General features: G+C 43.1%; 1 protein-coding gene across 3 annotated transcripts in view; it reads left to right on the top strand.

The window, feature by feature from the left end:
* The first annotated feature begins 235 nt into the window (after positions 1-235).
* The window catches only part of LOC112222242 (transmembrane channel-like protein 5), a 31,075-nt gene continuing 14,224 nt past the window's right edge, over positions 236-17,086 (top strand). Inside the window, exons 1-9 of one of the 3 annotated variants that reach the window (XM_042303921.1) lie at positions 236-415; positions 1,016-1,194; positions 1,833-2,089; positions 7,692-7,769; positions 9,275-9,391; positions 9,799-9,901; positions 11,058-11,139; positions 11,571-11,795; positions 12,021-12,169. In XM_042303921.1, coding sequence (XP_042159855.1) covers positions 1,118-1,194; positions 1,833-2,089; positions 7,692-7,769; positions 9,275-9,391; positions 9,799-9,901; positions 11,058-11,139; positions 11,571-11,795; positions 12,021-12,169 — 1,088 coding nt within the window. In that variant the 5' untranslated portion in view covers positions 236-415; positions 1,016-1,117. Of the gene's footprint in view, positions 416-1,008; positions 1,195-1,832; positions 2,090-7,691; positions 7,770-9,274; positions 9,392-9,798; positions 9,902-11,057; positions 11,140-11,570; positions 11,832-12,020; positions 12,170-17,086 lie in introns of all 3 variants that reach the window. The other 2 variants (XM_042303919.1, XM_042303920.1) reach the window with 2 other exon arrangements.

Here is a 17,086-nt window from a genome sequence, read left to right as displayed (position 1 = left end):
AAGACGAAAGTGAATCATTATGGCTCTTTATCGCAATTCCCTATCCTATTGCACATTCGTAATAACACAGTTGAGCCCTTGGCCGTCCCATATCTTATTATGACAATTAATTTTCTCGTCCTATGGGAATCATTTGGAAATACTTGTCATTATGCCAACCATAGCAGCCTATTAGATTTGCATACGGCATTTAGAACAACCGGACTTTTACCTTTATTTCAAGTGCACAGTTCCGGGTAGTCTGACAGACACACAGTGATAAAGTTCAACAAAGGTAGATCTCTCAGAGCTGCACTCTAGCTACCGCAGTTGGCACTTCAAACCTGGATTATAGGGAAAAGGGGAGGCATCCTCAGACTGCAAAACCTGTTCAAGCAGCCAGCAGATTTCCCTGAATAAGCAGCACGTTAACCAGGTAATTACACACTGTGGATGTATTATTTTAAACAATTGTTTGATACAATAGTTTTAAATTGTTACTGTATCTAACAGCAATGTATACTATTATTATTTGGAACATGGTTATATTTCTCTTAATTTGACAACACAAAGATTCACTGTCACATATAACTTCTGTGTTTTTCCCACAATAAACTACCATGTCAACATATTTGTTAGTCATATCTCTTTCCAGACTTTGTTGCTCGGGAATTTGTTATTTCTACTTTGCCTACTTTACTGCCATAGGGCAGCACTGAGGCACAGACCATGGCAAAACAGAAACCATATCCCTGTGTTAATAAATAATGATATACACAGGGATAGGAAAGGGGAGTTAAATAACTTACTGAAGACAGCCATTCAATCCAAAACATGTGATGTGTATTAGATAGCACAGCTTTATTTGTGAAAGGAAGATGGGAATAGCATCGAGGTATGGTCTCAGAAGTCTTGTATTTGCCCCTTCTTTATACCCAAGGGGGTCTTGTTGCTACTGGCATGTTTGTCTCATTTCCAGTTCTCATTTCATGTAATGGCAAGCTCATTCTCACTAATTGTTTTACTGAGAATACAGTAGGAGGACCTTTCAGACCTCCAGGGGACGAAAGAAGAGAGGGACAGACAGAAATCACCGCCGGGTTAACCACTATAGAGGAAGATCAAGCCAAGGATCCATATGTCACACTACAACAACACTGGAGGATATAACAACCCTGCCTATCATGACAGTGACACCCTGGAGATAGATAGGAGGTATGTGTGTCAACTTGTACGATTGCGTTGTTTGGATGTTTGTTATAATTCTGCTTTAACTGGGTACATGGGTAGAGGGCCTGAATGAGTAGAGGGCCTGAATGGGTAGAGGGCCTGAATGGGTAGAGGGCCTGAATGGGTAGAGGGCCTGAATGGGTAGAGGGCCTGAATGGGTAGAGTGCCTGAGTGAAATGTTGACGGACAGCTTTTAAACATTTTTTTGGGGAGAGTGCACAAATAACACAAATATGAGAAGTGAAGTAAAACATAATGGTCCAGTATTAGAAAATAATTCTGAGAGGTTCTTTTGTTCTGTATATTGAAATGTAAACCATCACTGTGCTTGGTCACATCATCTCTAATCTCTCAATTGGTGTCAGATTTTTTATAATGCCAGTGCCATCACATATTGTAGCAGGAAGCTATGGTATTTCTTATAAGAGACTCACTTTATAGCGCCTCAGAAAAAAAACATTATTGTCTAGGACAGATTGTCATATGTCTATAATAATATTGTAGCATGATTCTTAGAACACCATCAGCAGCATTATGAGTAATGATTAAGGCATTGGACTGACTGCAGGGTTTTATACAACAACACACCAGTAATGTTATCTGCTCTGTCCTTCTCTCCAAAGTCCTTCTAGGAAATCCCAATCCCATCACAGTAACCCCCATGGTAACCCCTACCCCAGGGATGATGGAGCCGGGGGTGAGAGGGGCAGGTCTGATCTTCAGCAGCTCCCAGGAGGGGTCCAGTCCAGCTACAACGATGCCCAGGAGAGAGTGCCCTGGGGCGGGTGGCAGGAGGGGAGCTGGAGGGGCAGAGACAGCATTCCCATGGGTCTCCTTCCTCCTCGGTCGGAGAGCCCACGATGGCAGCAGCATGACCTCAGTAAGTCGATGTTTGATTTAATTGATTAATTAGACAATAGAAACAAGTAATGTACAGCCACACACCAATGTAATGGCAGTACACACATTTTCTGATGGGAGATTGGATTGTAAACAGATCAGAGAAATAATATTCCGGGTTCTGAGAGAATAGTATGGCCATGATTTTGTTGTAATGGCAGCCTGGTCGCATAGACTAGACGTAACATAGTAAATATATATCCGTGACACTCAAATTAGTATAATATGTTACGTTTGGTATGCGTACATAAGTCCAGTATAAAGGAAGTTTGAGGTTGTTTCGGAGCCAACATCTTGTGATACAACTTCAACGTTCATGCTTTATCATAATTCATATGTGCTCCACAAAAAAAAGTATAAATAGCTTTTGTAGCCTATAGTTTTCCTGGGATTTCACCAGAAGAGGAATCGCCTATTGCAGAGAGGCTTGTTATAGCCTGTTACACACCGGAACAGCTGGAAAAGAGAGGCTAGTGATGTGTAGCTGAAGTAAGAAGCTAAATATTAGCTAGATATTGGGCCATGCATTAGCTAACTATTAGAGCTATAGAGCATTAGCTAACTAATTAGAGCTAAATATTTACCTGTCAAAGTCCGTTACAAGTTTATGAAATGGCAAATCTGCAGTACGTTCCTCCAGGTTGTGCACTGTGATTCACGGGCACGCAAAGTTCCATTATTGATTAGGCATAGGACTACGTTTTTAGACAAAATGATTATCATACCTGGGCAACAACAACACAGTACAACGAGGAATGTATTATTGTTATGAAGTGAGTACACAATTATTGTCCATAGGCTGTAAACTGCAGTGATGTAGGCTCATTTGAATAACCGCTCAAACGTCCTGTTTTGTTTCATTCCGAAGTAACCGCTACAGCCTATAGGCCTGATTATGCAACCATTTGGATCAGTTCAGGTCTATTCTCGACAGTTTAGAAGCACAAGAAATGTACATTAGCAGGCCACTCATATGGTGTATTTTGTCAGGATGTAGCCCGGTGTTAAGATAGGCCTACTATAGGAAAATATGGGCTTCTCCTTTCCAACTCCCCGCTCTTAATTCTGTAGCCTATTTTACATTCAGCAAGCAAGTGCACTCGTGCATCTATCCTCCAATAGGCGGTTAGTAGGAAGGTCGAAATAAGGGTCCAAAAAGCTTTTGTGCTCTTGTCTTTTCCTGGGACTCCTCAAGATTTAAGAGGAATAGCTGTGTCAGTGGAGAAGCCAGGTGCGTAATTGCACAACAGAACAAAGACAGACAGGCTCGAGATGTAACCTATAGCCTAAGTAGAAGTGTATGCATATTAGACTTGCTAGGCAGAAACTGGCTACAAAAGATCAAGTTCAACTGGGGAGAAATCTTCAGTCTCAGAAATGACAAACCAGTGAGTCAGGCTACACTCACTAACATGCTGGAGAAGCACAAAGAACTTTTCAAAGATGGCTACGGTGAAATACAAGACTTCACAGCAAAAGTCAGAGTGCAAGAAGGAACCAAGCCTATCTTTCACAAACCAAATCTGGTTCCCTATGCTCTTAAGGAAGCAGTAGAGAAGGAACAGGAACGCCTACAGAAGAATAACATAATCACGAAAGTAGCGAGGAGCGACTGGGCCGCTCCGATTGTTGTAGTCCCAAAGAAAGACAAGACCGTCAGAATGTGCGGTGACTACAAGGTCACAGTAAATCGCTGCATACTACCAGAGGAATATCCACTACCAAACGCTGAAGATCTGTTTGCCACTCTAGCTGGTGGCAAGGTTTTCAGTAAGCTGGACCTGGCATTCGCTTATCAGCAACTGAAGCTGGATCCGGAGTCAGAACAGTATCTGACCATCAATACACACAAGGGGCTATTCAGATTCAATTGCTTGGCCTATGGAATCTCGACAGCTCCAGCGATATTCCAACACACAATGGATCAGATCTTGGACGTTATAGACCATGTTGTGTGCTTCATGGACGACATCCTCGTGTCAGCACCAACCATTGGAGAGCACCTTGTAGTGCTGGACAAAGTGATGTCAAGACTGGAGAAATATGGAGTGAGAATGAAACGCAGCAAGTGTGAGTTCCTCCAGGACTCAGTGGAGTATCTCGGTTACAAGATTGATGCACAAGGCCTGCACCCAACCAACAGCAAGGTGGAAGCAATCGTAAACGCACCAGCACCCACAAATATCTCAGAGCTGAGGTCATTTTTGGGGCTCCTGAACTATTACGGAAAGTTTGTGGCAAACTTGTCCACATTGTTGCATCCGCTTCACCAACTGCTGCAGGCCGATACAAAGTGGAATTGGTCCCCACAATGCGAAGAAGCATTCAAGACTTGCAAACAGCGTCTGCTAAAGAGCAAGTGGCTTGCCCACTACAACACAGAGATGAAGCTGAGACTTGCGTGTGATGCATCTCCATACGGAGTAGGAGCCGTCATCTCACATGTTCTACCTTCAGGTGAAGAACACCCTATTGCATTTGCATCACGGACTCTGTCACCAAGTGAGAAAAATTATGCTCAAATTGAGAAGGAAGCCCTGAGCATAATATTCGGAGTGAAGAAGTTTCACAAATACCTCTACGGAAGGAAGTTCCAACTGCTGACAGATCACAAGCCTCTGTTGGCCATCCTTGGACCAAAATCAGCTATACCAACCCTTGCTGCACTTCGAATGCAACGTTGGGCTCTGATATTGTTAGCCTATGACTACGAGATTGAGTACAGACGATCCAGTGATCACGCAAATGCCGATGCACTATCAAGACTACCATGCAATAGTGACTCCGACAGTGAAGATGATAGAGCAGTCTTCCAGATCTCTCTCATTGATGAACTGCCCATATCTGCTTCTGACATAGCAGAGGAAACAAGGAAAGACCCAGTGCTTTCCAAAGTCTTGGACTTAACATTAGGCGGTTGGCCAACCTTTGTAAATGACAATAACCTTCATCCATTCATCGACAAGAAAGACCAGTTGTCCACTGATCAAGGGTGTGTTCTGTGGGGATCAAGGGTGGTGGTACCTCACAAATTCCAGAGGAGACTGCTATCTGACCTGCATGAGGGACATCCAGGGATCACTCGAATGAAAGCACTCGCTCGCAGTTATCTGTGGTGGCCTGGACTGGATCAGGACATTCAACAGCATGTAGGCCACTGCTCACCTTGTGAAGCTGTTCGCAACAAGCCTGCTGCTGCACCTCTTCATCCATGGTCCTGGGCTGCTACACCTTGGGAACGCATCCATGTGGATTACGCCGAAATTGACAAGCATTTCCTTGTTGCCGTTGATGTCCATTCCAAGTGGATGGAAGTGTTCCCTACTCAACTGACCACAGCTGAGAAGACCATCAATCTTCTCAGACACCTGTTTGCATCCTTTGGACTAGTCAAGGAGCTCGTATCGGACAATGGCCCTCCGTTCACGTCAAACGATTTTGAAATGTTTCTCAAGAACAATGGAGTAAGGCACATCCTGTCACCACCTTACCATCCGGCATCAAACGGAGCAGCGGAGAGAGCCGTGCAAACCTTTAAGAAGGCCTGGACTAGACTCGAGGTTCAGTCTGTGCCCATCCACCAAAGGCTTCCCCGGTTCCTGTTTACTTACCGTAACACACCACACACAGTAACGGAATGTACACCAGCTGAACTGTTTCTGAAACGCCAACCACGTACCCGCCTGACATTGTTGAAACCAGACTTGTCAAGCACTGTGGCAAAGCACCAGCTACAGCAGAAGAAAGCTCATGACAGACACTCAAAGACTGTCAGAGAATTCAAAGAGGAAGAGAGGGTGATGGTACGTGATTTCAGACACCCCAAGCGCCTGTGGAACTCAGGTGTGATCTTGCAACGCAGAGGACCTTTGACTTACCAAGTCCAAATTGGTCATCGCCAGGTCAACGTTCATGTGGATCATCTGCTACGGTCCAACGCCCCAGCAGAGACATGCAGAGAGAACAAGAACAATAACGACCTCCAGGACTATTCTCCTGACTGTGGACGTACGGGAGAGACAGAGCCTGACCTTCCACCCGAACCTGGCCCACCACAGGAAGCCCGGGAGGAGCGGAGATATCCTATTCGACAGCGAAGGGCACCTCAAAAGCTTGACCTGTGAGTTGAGCTGGTTAAGGAGGTAACGGACAGTAAAACAAACACTTTAATATGTCCTAGATAAAAGGAAAGAAAAAGGATATTACCTGGGTTAGTTATTAGGACACAAACTCCATCTTCGGGGCAGAAAAATCCCCTGGATTTGTGCTGGGCTCTGAAAAGTCTGCTTCAACCCAGTAGTTGAAAAATGTTTAAGAATGCATTGTTCAGATATTGCATTAGTAGTTCCCTAACATATTTACCTTGTTCTCTGGGAGGTAAACACTATGGGGGAGGAGTGTAGTATCTGGGATCTACATCTGTTTATATTAGTTACTGTGCTGTTACTAAGCAGTAATGCATTACGGCAGTGTTGCAGAGCACGAGGGGTTTGGACTAAACGAAAACTAACTGTACTCCCGTCTCCTGCCTGGTCATTTCTCCACAACACAAATATTACCCCTAATAGCCTATTCAGGGAAAGAAACAGGCTTGCTTTTACTAATTGCTGAAAGTAAAACAGGCCTACAGCACAGAAAATCAATTTTGGGTCAAATTGAAGAGAGAAAGTGTGTTGGTGTGATTGATCACGTTTGGCCTGTTATGATTATAACATTGTTGCACTGGTGCATAGCAAATAGTTGTACAGGACATAGCCTAGATGAGCACAGTGAAAATTAAGACACAAAGGAATTGACAACCATTACAAAAATGGAAATCACTTGCAAACCACTTGAGCAACGAGGCAATGAGATGCTGTAAAATATGTGCAGGCTCGGCATTTGTTGTTCAATTGCTACATTTAAAAACGAGTTACTATATTATTTTTCATTTGGCCTAGATGTACATTGAAGTCTTATTTGCAGTTGTCACTATGACAATGAACACACCCTGAAAGCACTGGTCTGAACCAGTATCTGTGCGTTAGACCTCGTGAATGGTCTGAAACAGTATCTGTGCGTTAGACCTCGTGAATGGTCTGAACCAGTATCTGTGCTTATGACCTCGTGTTACCACCTTATTAATAGTCAGTGTGCAGTAGAATGCGTTGATCAGTTGATTGACAGGTGCAGGACAATACTCGATAAACTTTCATCTAGTGTGGATGCTCACCAACGTTTTATAGTTATGTAGACTATAGTTTATTGTTATAGTTATTGGCTTTGTGGAGGCCCTAATCGCATACACAACACAATTAACGTAATTATCACAACATAACTACTAGTAGCTCTATCTAACGTTTGAGAACTTGAATGAAATACATATACAATTACACTTACACTTGTTTACTTGACTCTTATACTCTACAAATTGACTCCTTCAAATAATTTACTCTAGCAAATGTGCCACGTGCACGCTGCACTAGGTAAGTAAAGCAGAAATCGAATCCATCACTTCCGTTGTTTGGCTGTGCCCATAGCAATGTTCGAAAATTAGGTGGAGGCAATTAATGAATCTAGTGTTCGTTCTCCATGATGTTCAGATCACAGCGGGTACCAGATCGACCAGGCAACGCATTATGACACAACGCCTCCTGTACGACTTCCATCTGCAACTTCAGGTACTGTTCAAACCACTTCTAAAGCACATACAGTAGATTACTCTCTATTTACTTCCTTACTTTACTTCTTTAGCTTTCAGTTGGTCCCTTTGATCATAAGAACCTTTGAGGTTAGTTGTTGCACTATCCTTGCTACAGGCAGTTAGATTTGGGTATGTCATTTTAGGCGAAAATGGAAAAAAAAGGGTCAGATCCTTAAGATGATGATTTGACGATCCCATGTCTAATTAAACATTACCCAAAGGTAAACAGGCAGCACAAGGAAGTTGGCAGAAAAATACCATCCCGGGAAACTACGGTGCTAACAGTTTACAGGGCTGTATTGATTAGGGCAAAACGTAGCAAAACATTTTTCAACGAAACGTTACAATGAGCATTTATTTTTGGACAAGTCCAGGTAGTCCCTCCCTGTTTCAGTCTGTTTTCTTCCATTTGTTGCATAATGAACACAATCCAGGTAATACGGGCTAATCACGAGGACTGATGATTAGGTGTTTGCTATGGTCATCCCCATAGCCAACTCCTCGTTTGGCCGCCTTCCAGTTCTCTGCTGCCAGTGACTGGAACGAATTGCAAAAATCACTGAAGCTGGAGTCTTATATCTCCCTCACTAACTTTAAGCATCAGCTGTCAGAGCAGCTTACCGATCATTGCACCTATACACAGCCCATCTGTAAATAGCCCACCCAACTACCTCATCCCCATATTGTTATTTATTTTTTGCTCCTTTGCACCCCAGTACCTCTACTTGCACATCCATCTTCTTTCATTGTCAGCTAGTCATGCTACTGCATTTGGCAAAAGGATGTGAAACATAGCATATTTTTTTCTAAGACTGTACTATCTATAACCTAAAAGGGTTATTTGGCTGTCCCCATAGGAGAACCCTTTGCATATAGGAGAACCCTTTGGATTCAGGGTCTACATGGAACCCAATGGGTTCTACCTGCAACCTAAAATGGTTCTACCTGGAACCAAGAAGGGTTCTGCTATGGGGACAACCTTTTGGAAACCTTTTGTTAACCACCTCTCTTTCATTTGGTTTAATCAAAGTTGATCATCAGCGGCTAATGCTTATTTACACATTGTAAATATTGACTCACAACACACCCATGCAATGTGATTGGGGGTCTCCCCTTTCAAGCCACCCAAAACCACTTCCCTGTGCAATCAAGGACCATGTCAGTGTGTGAACCAATAAACCATGATATATTGTAAGTTGTGTGTACATGCCGTTCTTTGTAAGTTCACTTGTTTGCACTGGAATTATGGGAATGTTTTGTGTTTGCCAAGTCAATGGGTGGACATGATCTGTAATGAATAAATAGGATGTGTAGTGCTTTCTATTAGCTTAACATATTATATATCCTCCGTATTGTTAGTGCTGATAGTAAGCCTATGGTGGATGACTTTCTATTCGTTCAACACACGTTATTAGGCTCATAATTCCCCAGTAATAGCTATGCTGTCAGCTGTGTTTAATTAGATCTCCTCGTGTCTCCCAGGTCATGTTTCGATGAGGTTCAGGGGGTCGAGGAAGATGAGTCTATTCCCTGTAGGAGAGGCTGCTCTGGGCAATCTGGGCCTTTCTGAGGACGACATCAGGAATGAGATGGAAAATGGTGAGGGATGAAGAAGGGAGAGCCTAGGGCACAGCCATAGAAATTCAATTAATAGAATTGCATTCCTATGGGCACAACAACCGATGAGAATGCCTGTCTATTCTCCCTGTAGAAATATGATGTTTCTCTTTTCAATCGGTTCAGGACAATGTTATCCATTGAAGTCATATTCTGGATACACTCACTGATTGATGTATAATACATTTCCTAGTATATAATGACTTTATAGCTCAATCCTAACCCTACCTCACTTCTTATCCTAAATCACAATGACAAACTCATATATTATACATTATATTATGTATTATTATATTATAATTTTTTGTATTATATTACAGCTCTGATTTTAAAGGCATACTATGAATAATAACCTCACAGATCTGTCTTATCATGTCTTTGTCCAACAGAAGAACAGAACTTGGTCCAAGAGCTGGTTGCTATGTCAACAAGGGACAGAATCAAGGCCATCCGAGACCTCCCTATGAGCTTTGATGACAAGAAACACATCAGGTATAATTGAAGTCGGAAGTTTACATACACTTAGGTTGGACTCATTAAAACTAGTTTTTCAACCACTCCACAAGTTTCTTGTTAGCAAACTATAGTTTTGGCACTTCACAAAATAGATGACATCATGAGGATGGATATTTATGTGGGTATATTGAAGCAACATCTCAAGACATCAGTTAAAGCTTGGTCGCAAATGAGTCTTCCAAATGGACCCCAAGCATACTTCCAAAGTTGTGGCAAAATGGCTTAAGGACAACAAAGTTAAGGTATTGGAGTGGCCATCTCAAAGCCCTGACCTCAATCCTATAGAAAATGCGTGGGCAGAACTGAAAAAGTGTGTGCGAGCAAGGAGGCCTAAAAACCTGACTTAGTTACACCAGCTCTGTCAGGAGGAATGGGCCAGAATTCACCCAACTTATTGTGGGAAGCTTGTGGAAGGCTACCCAAAATGTTTCACCCAAGTTAAACAATTTCAAGGCAATGCTATCAAATACTAATTGAGTGTATGTAAACTTCTGACCCAATGGGAATGTGATGAAAGAAATCATATCTGAAATGAATCATTCTCTCTACAATTATTCTGACATTTCACATTCTTAAAATAAAGTGGTGATCCTAACTGACCGAAGACAGGGAATTTTTACTAGGATTAAATGTCAGGAATTGTGAAAAACTGAGTTTAAATGTATTTGGCTGAGGTGTATGTAAACTTCCGACTTCAACTGTATAGTTGTCATGTCACCGTCATAGGTCCAAAAGGGCCTGTTTTCTTTCAGTTTTACTATGGAAAGTTTAACTTATTACCAGGGGTAGTAAAATAAGTACTATGTACAAGGGTAGATTGGGCATCGAGTGTGCAGTTATGTAGGCTTGCGATGTGAGATCATTGGGGAGAATAGTCACACACACAGACACACAGACACACACACACCTTCTTGCGGTATGCAGGTAAGGACGAAGTGTTTACCATAAGCGCATCGCATCGGCCAAGTCCAAAGTTTATAGCCACACAGCCAGCCAAGAGCACTGTGCAATTTTTGACAGGTCATATATTTTTATGAAGAGATAACGCTGTGATGCGTGTATGTTATTATCATACGCTACATAACTGTATCAGTCTATAATCTTTATGTTTATTTGATCTCATATCTCCTAGGGGCCAAGTGTTGGCGTTGAAATCATTCAAAAAGTCCCGGCAACTGAACTGTTTTGCAGACTGCTCAAAGACTGTCTCACTGGTGAGCAGTTTGACTCTCTGACATCTTTGTGTCTCTCTGTGTGTCCTCCTGTCCTGATGCCCAACTTTACTTCCTGTGTGTCCTTGTACTGCACAAGCAGTGCCCTATTAGGCTATGGCAAAGTGCAACGCTTCCTGTGGTTGGCTCTCACTAAATCATTATGCCTTTTATGAGCAATACAATTTGCCAGGGTGACATTATGTCTCTGCATTCAGCGACACTTGAACATTGGCAAAAGCAGAAACAGACTGCCACCATGCAGGCCATACAATAACTTTCTACTTACATTAAACATGATTACTGTTCCATCATCCACATCCTCTATTGACAATTACACCTATTCTTTGACAGCTGTGCTATGAAATCTATGACAGTGCATTTGTGACATACAAGACCCCCACCACTGTTCTCAGACCAGTCTTCCCCCTCAGGCGTTCCGCAGGTGCGGTGCTAACATGACTTTAGCCAAGCAGACCCTGGAACTGTGGCGGGGTACCATGAAGGAGGTCGGGGGTAAATTTGGCACGGGGGTCCTCTCCTACTTCAAGTTCCTAAAATGGCTGCTGATGTTCAACATCTTCTCCTTCCTGGTCAACTTTGGTTTCATCACCATCCCCCAGCTCATCTATCACCCCACGCCAGACATCCCCGCTGGGGTCAGCTTCAAAGGGCTAGAGATACTGACTGGAGCGGTTTGTTGTTGTTAACTATTCAGGCTACTTCTGGTAGAGGCCTTTGAGTGAATCATTCCATAGCAGCATACGCTACGAATCTGATCAACATATTTGTTATACGACACCCCATACTGTAAAGTCAGCATACAGTGAACAGTTACTGTGTGGTAAAAATGTTTTATTTTGAGGTATCTATTTTCCCCACAGGGTTATTTCAGCCACACAGTGATGTATTATGGCGGCTACAGTAATAAAACACAAGGGACAGGGGGCCTGTCTGAGTACAACATGCAGCTGGCCTACTTCTTCACCGTAGCAGCCTACATGGTGTTGTGTGGAGCCGCCCTCATCTACAGGTCAGTATGGGATGGGACTGCACAGTGATCATGTAACAGTAACATTGTATTGACCACTATTAACTCTGCTTTGGACTGTCATTTATGTCATGCATGGTTTGGTTTCCATGTGCTTCTTCATCGGTTTCAAGTGCCAGTAAATCATTTATCAAAGCCAGTTGATCTCACATGTATGATTTCAATCAAATCCACAATGCTATGACATTCACATCACACCTTCATGATATTTATTGAACCTTTCCTTCATGTTGTAATAGTGCAGTATATATATATATATTAGTGTTGTAATGATATGCAAATGATTAAAGTACAAAAGGGAAAATAAATAAAAATAATAATAAATAAAATATGGGTTGTATTTACAAGTGTACGAGTCTGCTGTTAATTATAATGCAGACTATTTCCCCAAGGTTGCTGTTAACACATCCCACGGTAGTTATTGGGGTCAAATTTGTCTCCACTTTTGTGGATTGGGGTGATCAGTCTCTCTCTCGGTCTCTCTGTCTCTCTGTCTTTGTCTGTCCGTCTCTTTCTGTATGTCTGTCTCTCTCTCTCAATTCAATTCCAATTCAAGGGCTTTATTGGCATGGGAAGCACATGTTAACATTGCCAAAGCAAGTGAAATAGATAAGAAACAAAACTGAATTAAACAATACCATTTTTTATTTACATTTTTATTTTTTTATTTAACCTTTATTTAACCAGGCAGGCTAGTTGGTTATGATATCGTTTAGGACCTTGAGCGTGGCTGAGGTGCAGCCATGACCAGCTCTGAAACCAGATTGCATAGCTGAGAAGGTACGGTGAGATTCGAAATGGTCGGTAATCTGTTTGTTAACTTGGCTTTCAAAGACCTTAGAAAGGCAGGGTAGAATAGATATAGGTCTGTAGCAGTTTGGGTCTAGAGTGTCTCCCCCTTTGAAGAGGGGGATGACCGCGGCAGCTTTCCAATCTATGGGAATCTCAGACGATACGAAAGAGAGGTTGAACAGGCTAGTAATAGGGGTTGCAATAATTTCGGCAGATCATTTTAGAAAGAGAGGGTCCAGATTGTCTAGCCCAGCTGATTTGTAGGGGTCCAGATTTTGCAGCTCTTTCAGAACATCAGCTATCTGGATTTGGGTGAAGGAGAAGTGGGGGAGGTTTGGACGAGTTGCTGTGGGCAGTGCAGGGCTGTTGACCGGGGTAGGAGTAGCCAGGTGGAAAGCATGGCCAGCCGTAGAAAAATGCTTATTGAAATTCTCAGTTATAGTGGATTTATTGGTAGTGACAGTGTTTCCTAGCCTCATGCAGTGGGAAGCTGGGAGGAGGTGCTCTTGTTCTCCATGGACTTTACAGTGCCCCAGAACTGTTTTGAGTTTGTACTACAGGATGCACATTTCTGTTTGAAAAAGCTAGCCTTAGCTTTCCTAACTGCCTGTGTATATTGGTTCCTAAGTTCCCTAAAAAGTCGCATATCACGGGGGCTATTCGATGCTAATGCAGAACGCCACAGGATGTTTTTGTGCTGGTCAAGGGCATACAGGTCTGGAGTGAACCAAGGGCTATATCTATTCCTAGTTCTACATTTTTTGAATGGACTATGCTTATTTAAGATGGTGAGAAAGACACTTTTAAAGAGTAACCAGGCATCCTCTACTGACAGGATGAGGTCAATGTCATTCCAGGATACCCCGGCCAGGTCAATTAGAAAGGCCTGTTCGCAGAAGTGTTTTAGGGAACGTTTGACAGTGATGAGGGATGGTCGTTTGACCGCAGACCCATTACGGATGCAGGCAATGAGGCAGTGATTGCTGAGATCTTGGTTGAAAACAGCAGAGGTGTATTTGGAGGGCGAGTTAGTTAGGATGATATCTATGAGGGTGCCCGTGTTTATGGATTTGGGGTTGTACCTGGTAGGTTCATTGATCATTTGTGTGAGATTGAGGGCATCAAGCTTAGATTGTAGGATGGCCGGGGTGTTAAGCATGTCCCAGTTTAGGTCACCTAGAAGCACGAGCTCAGAAGATAGATGGGGGGGCGGGCAATCAATTCACATATGGTGTCCAGGGCACAGCTGGGGGCAGAGGGTGGTCTATAGCAAGTGGCAACGGTGAGAGACATGTTTCTGGAAAGGTTAATTTTTAGAAGTAGAAGCTTGAATTGTTTTGGCACAGACCTGGATTGTAAGATAGAACTCTGCAGTCTATCTCTGCAGTAGATTGCATCATCGCCCCCTTTGGCAGTTCTATCTTGGCGGAAAATGTTATAGTTAGGGATGGAAATGTCAGGGTTTTTGGTGGTTTTCCTAAGCCAGGATTCAGACACGGCTAAGACATCTGGGTTGGCAGAATGTCCTAAAGCAGTGAATAAAGCAAACGTAGGGAGTAGGCTTCTAATGTTAACATGCATGAAACCAAGGCTTTTATGGTTACAGAAGTCAAAAAATGAGAACACCTGGGGAGTAGGAGTGGAGCTAGGCACTGCAGGTCCTGGATTAACCTCTACATCACCAGAGGAACAGAGGAGAAGTAGGATAAGGGTGCGGCTAAAGGCTATAAGAAATGGCCGTCTAGCACGTTTGGAACAGAGCGTAAAGGGAGAAGGTTTCTGGGCACGATAGCATAGATTCAAGGCATAATGTACAGACAAAGGTATGGTAGGAAGAGAGTACATTGGAGGTAAACCTAGGCATTTAGTGATGAAGAGAGATATATATAGTCTCTAGAGACATTTAAACCAGGTGATGTCATCGGATATGTGGATGGTGGAACAACATGGTTGGTTAAGGCATATTGAGCAGGGCTATAGACTCTACAGTGAAATAAGACAGTAATCACTAACCAGGACAGTAATGGACAAGGCATATTGATATTAGGGAGAGGCATGCATAGCCAAGTGATCGTATGGGTCCAGTGAGTGGTTGGGCTGGCTGGGGGCACGGCGATTCAGACAGTTAGCAAGCCGGTGCTAGCAAGCTAGCGGTTAGCAGGCCGGGGCTAGCAAGCTAGCATAAGGGCCTTAGAGGGACGTCGCGATGGGGGAAAAGTCTGTTTTTGCCTTCTCGTGCGGTGACGTCGATAGACCAGTCGTGGAATTAGTAGGGTTCTAAGTAGCAGAGGGTCCAAGTCCAATTGGCAAAATGGGTATAGTGATCCAAGAAACTGGCCAGTGGATCAGCTAACAGTCATATATGTTATAGATAGCTAGCAGGCCGCGGTTAGCAGAATGGTCCTTCAGGGGATGTCGAGCCTGAGGGGCCTGTTGAGATCCTCGGGCAGATTATGTCGGTATTCCAGTTGTGAAGGATCGGCGGGGATATTGTAGCCGAGGAGTGGGCTTCAGGAGTAGCCCAGGAGCCCTAGCCGGGAGATGGGTCTAGCATGGGCTAGCACCAGGCTAGTTGGTGCTTGCTACGGGACGGAAACGTTAGCCAGGAGTAGTCAACCCGGGTTGCGGTTAGCTAGCTGCCATGATCCAGATGAAAGGGTTCAGAGTTTGCGATAGGAATCCGGGGATATGGAGAGAAAAATAGGTCCGGTATTATCTGGTTTGAAACGCATTGTACAAACTGGCTAGAGCTTTCCGACCTAAGGGTTAGCTGACTGATAGCTGGTAGCTAGTTAGCTAGCTAGCTTCAGTTGAGGTATTCCAGTTTGGAGGTGAATATAAATACTTTAGAAAAAAACAGATCCACACCACATTGGGTGAGGCGGGTTGCAGGAGAGTATTTTGAAGTTGAGGTTTAGGAAAAATATTAAAAAGAATCCGAAGAAAAAGATATAAAAAGATATATACATGATACGAGACAAGACAAAGATGTCTGACTGCTACGTCATCTTGAATTCAAAATGAACAGTAAACATTACACTCACATAAGTTCCAAAAGAATAAAGACATTTCAAATGTCATATTATGTCTATATACAGTGTTGTGGCGATGTTAAAGTACAAAAGGGAAAATAAATAAACATAAATATGGGTTGTATTTACAATGGTGTTTGTTCTTCACTGGTTGCACTTTACTTGTGGCAACAGGTCACACATCTTGCTGCTGTGATGGCACACTGTGGTATTTCACCCAGTAGATAATGGGAGTTTAATAAAATTGGGTTTGTTTTTTAATTCTTTGTGGATCTGTGTAATCTGAAGGAAATATGTGTCTCTATGGTCATACATTTGGCAGGAGGATGGAAGTGCAGCTCAATTTCCACCTCATTTTGTGGGCAGTGTGCACATAGCCTGTCTTCTCTTGAGAGCCAGGTCTGCCTACGGCGGCCTTTCTCAATAACAAGGCCATGTTCACTGAGTCTGTACATAGTCAAAGCTTTCCTTAAGTTTGGGTCAGTCACAGTGGTCAGGTATTTTGCCACTCTGTACTCTCTGTTTAGGGCCATATAGCATTCTAGTTTGCTCTGTTGTTTTGTTAATTCTTTCCAATGTAATTCTCTTTTTGTTTTCTCATGATTTGGTTGGGTCTAATTGTGTTGCTTTCCTGGGGCTCTGTGGGGTCTGTTTGTGTTTGTGAACAGAGCCCCAGGACCAGCTTGCATAGGGGACTCTGATCCATTTTCATCTCTCTGTAGATGATGGCTTTGCTATGGAAGGTTTGCGAATCGCTTCCTTTTAGGTGGTTGTAGAATTTAACAGCTCTTTTCTGGATTTTGATAATTAGAGAGTATTGGCCTAATTCTGCTCTGCATACATTATTGTGTGCTCTAGGGCAACGGTGTCTAGATGGAATTTGTATTTGTGGTCCTGGCGACTGGACCTTTTTTGGAACACCATTATTTTGGTCTTATTGAGATTTACTGTCAGGGCCAAGGTCTAGCTGAATCTGTGCAGAAGATGTAGGTGCTGCTGAAGGCCCTCCTTGGTTGGTGACAGAAGCACCAGATCATCAGCAAACAGTAGACATTTTACTTCAGATTCTAGTAGC

This window comes from Oncorhynchus tshawytscha, linkage group LG02 (assembly GCF_018296145.1).
Source record: "Oncorhynchus tshawytscha isolate Ot180627B linkage group LG02, Otsh_v2.0, whole genome shotgun sequence".
Lineage (NCBI taxonomy): Eukaryota > Metazoa > Chordata > Actinopteri > Salmoniformes > Salmonidae > Oncorhynchus > Oncorhynchus tshawytscha.
Note: the sequence above shows the minus strand (reverse complement) of the source record. Positions and strands in the feature narration are given on the sequence as shown.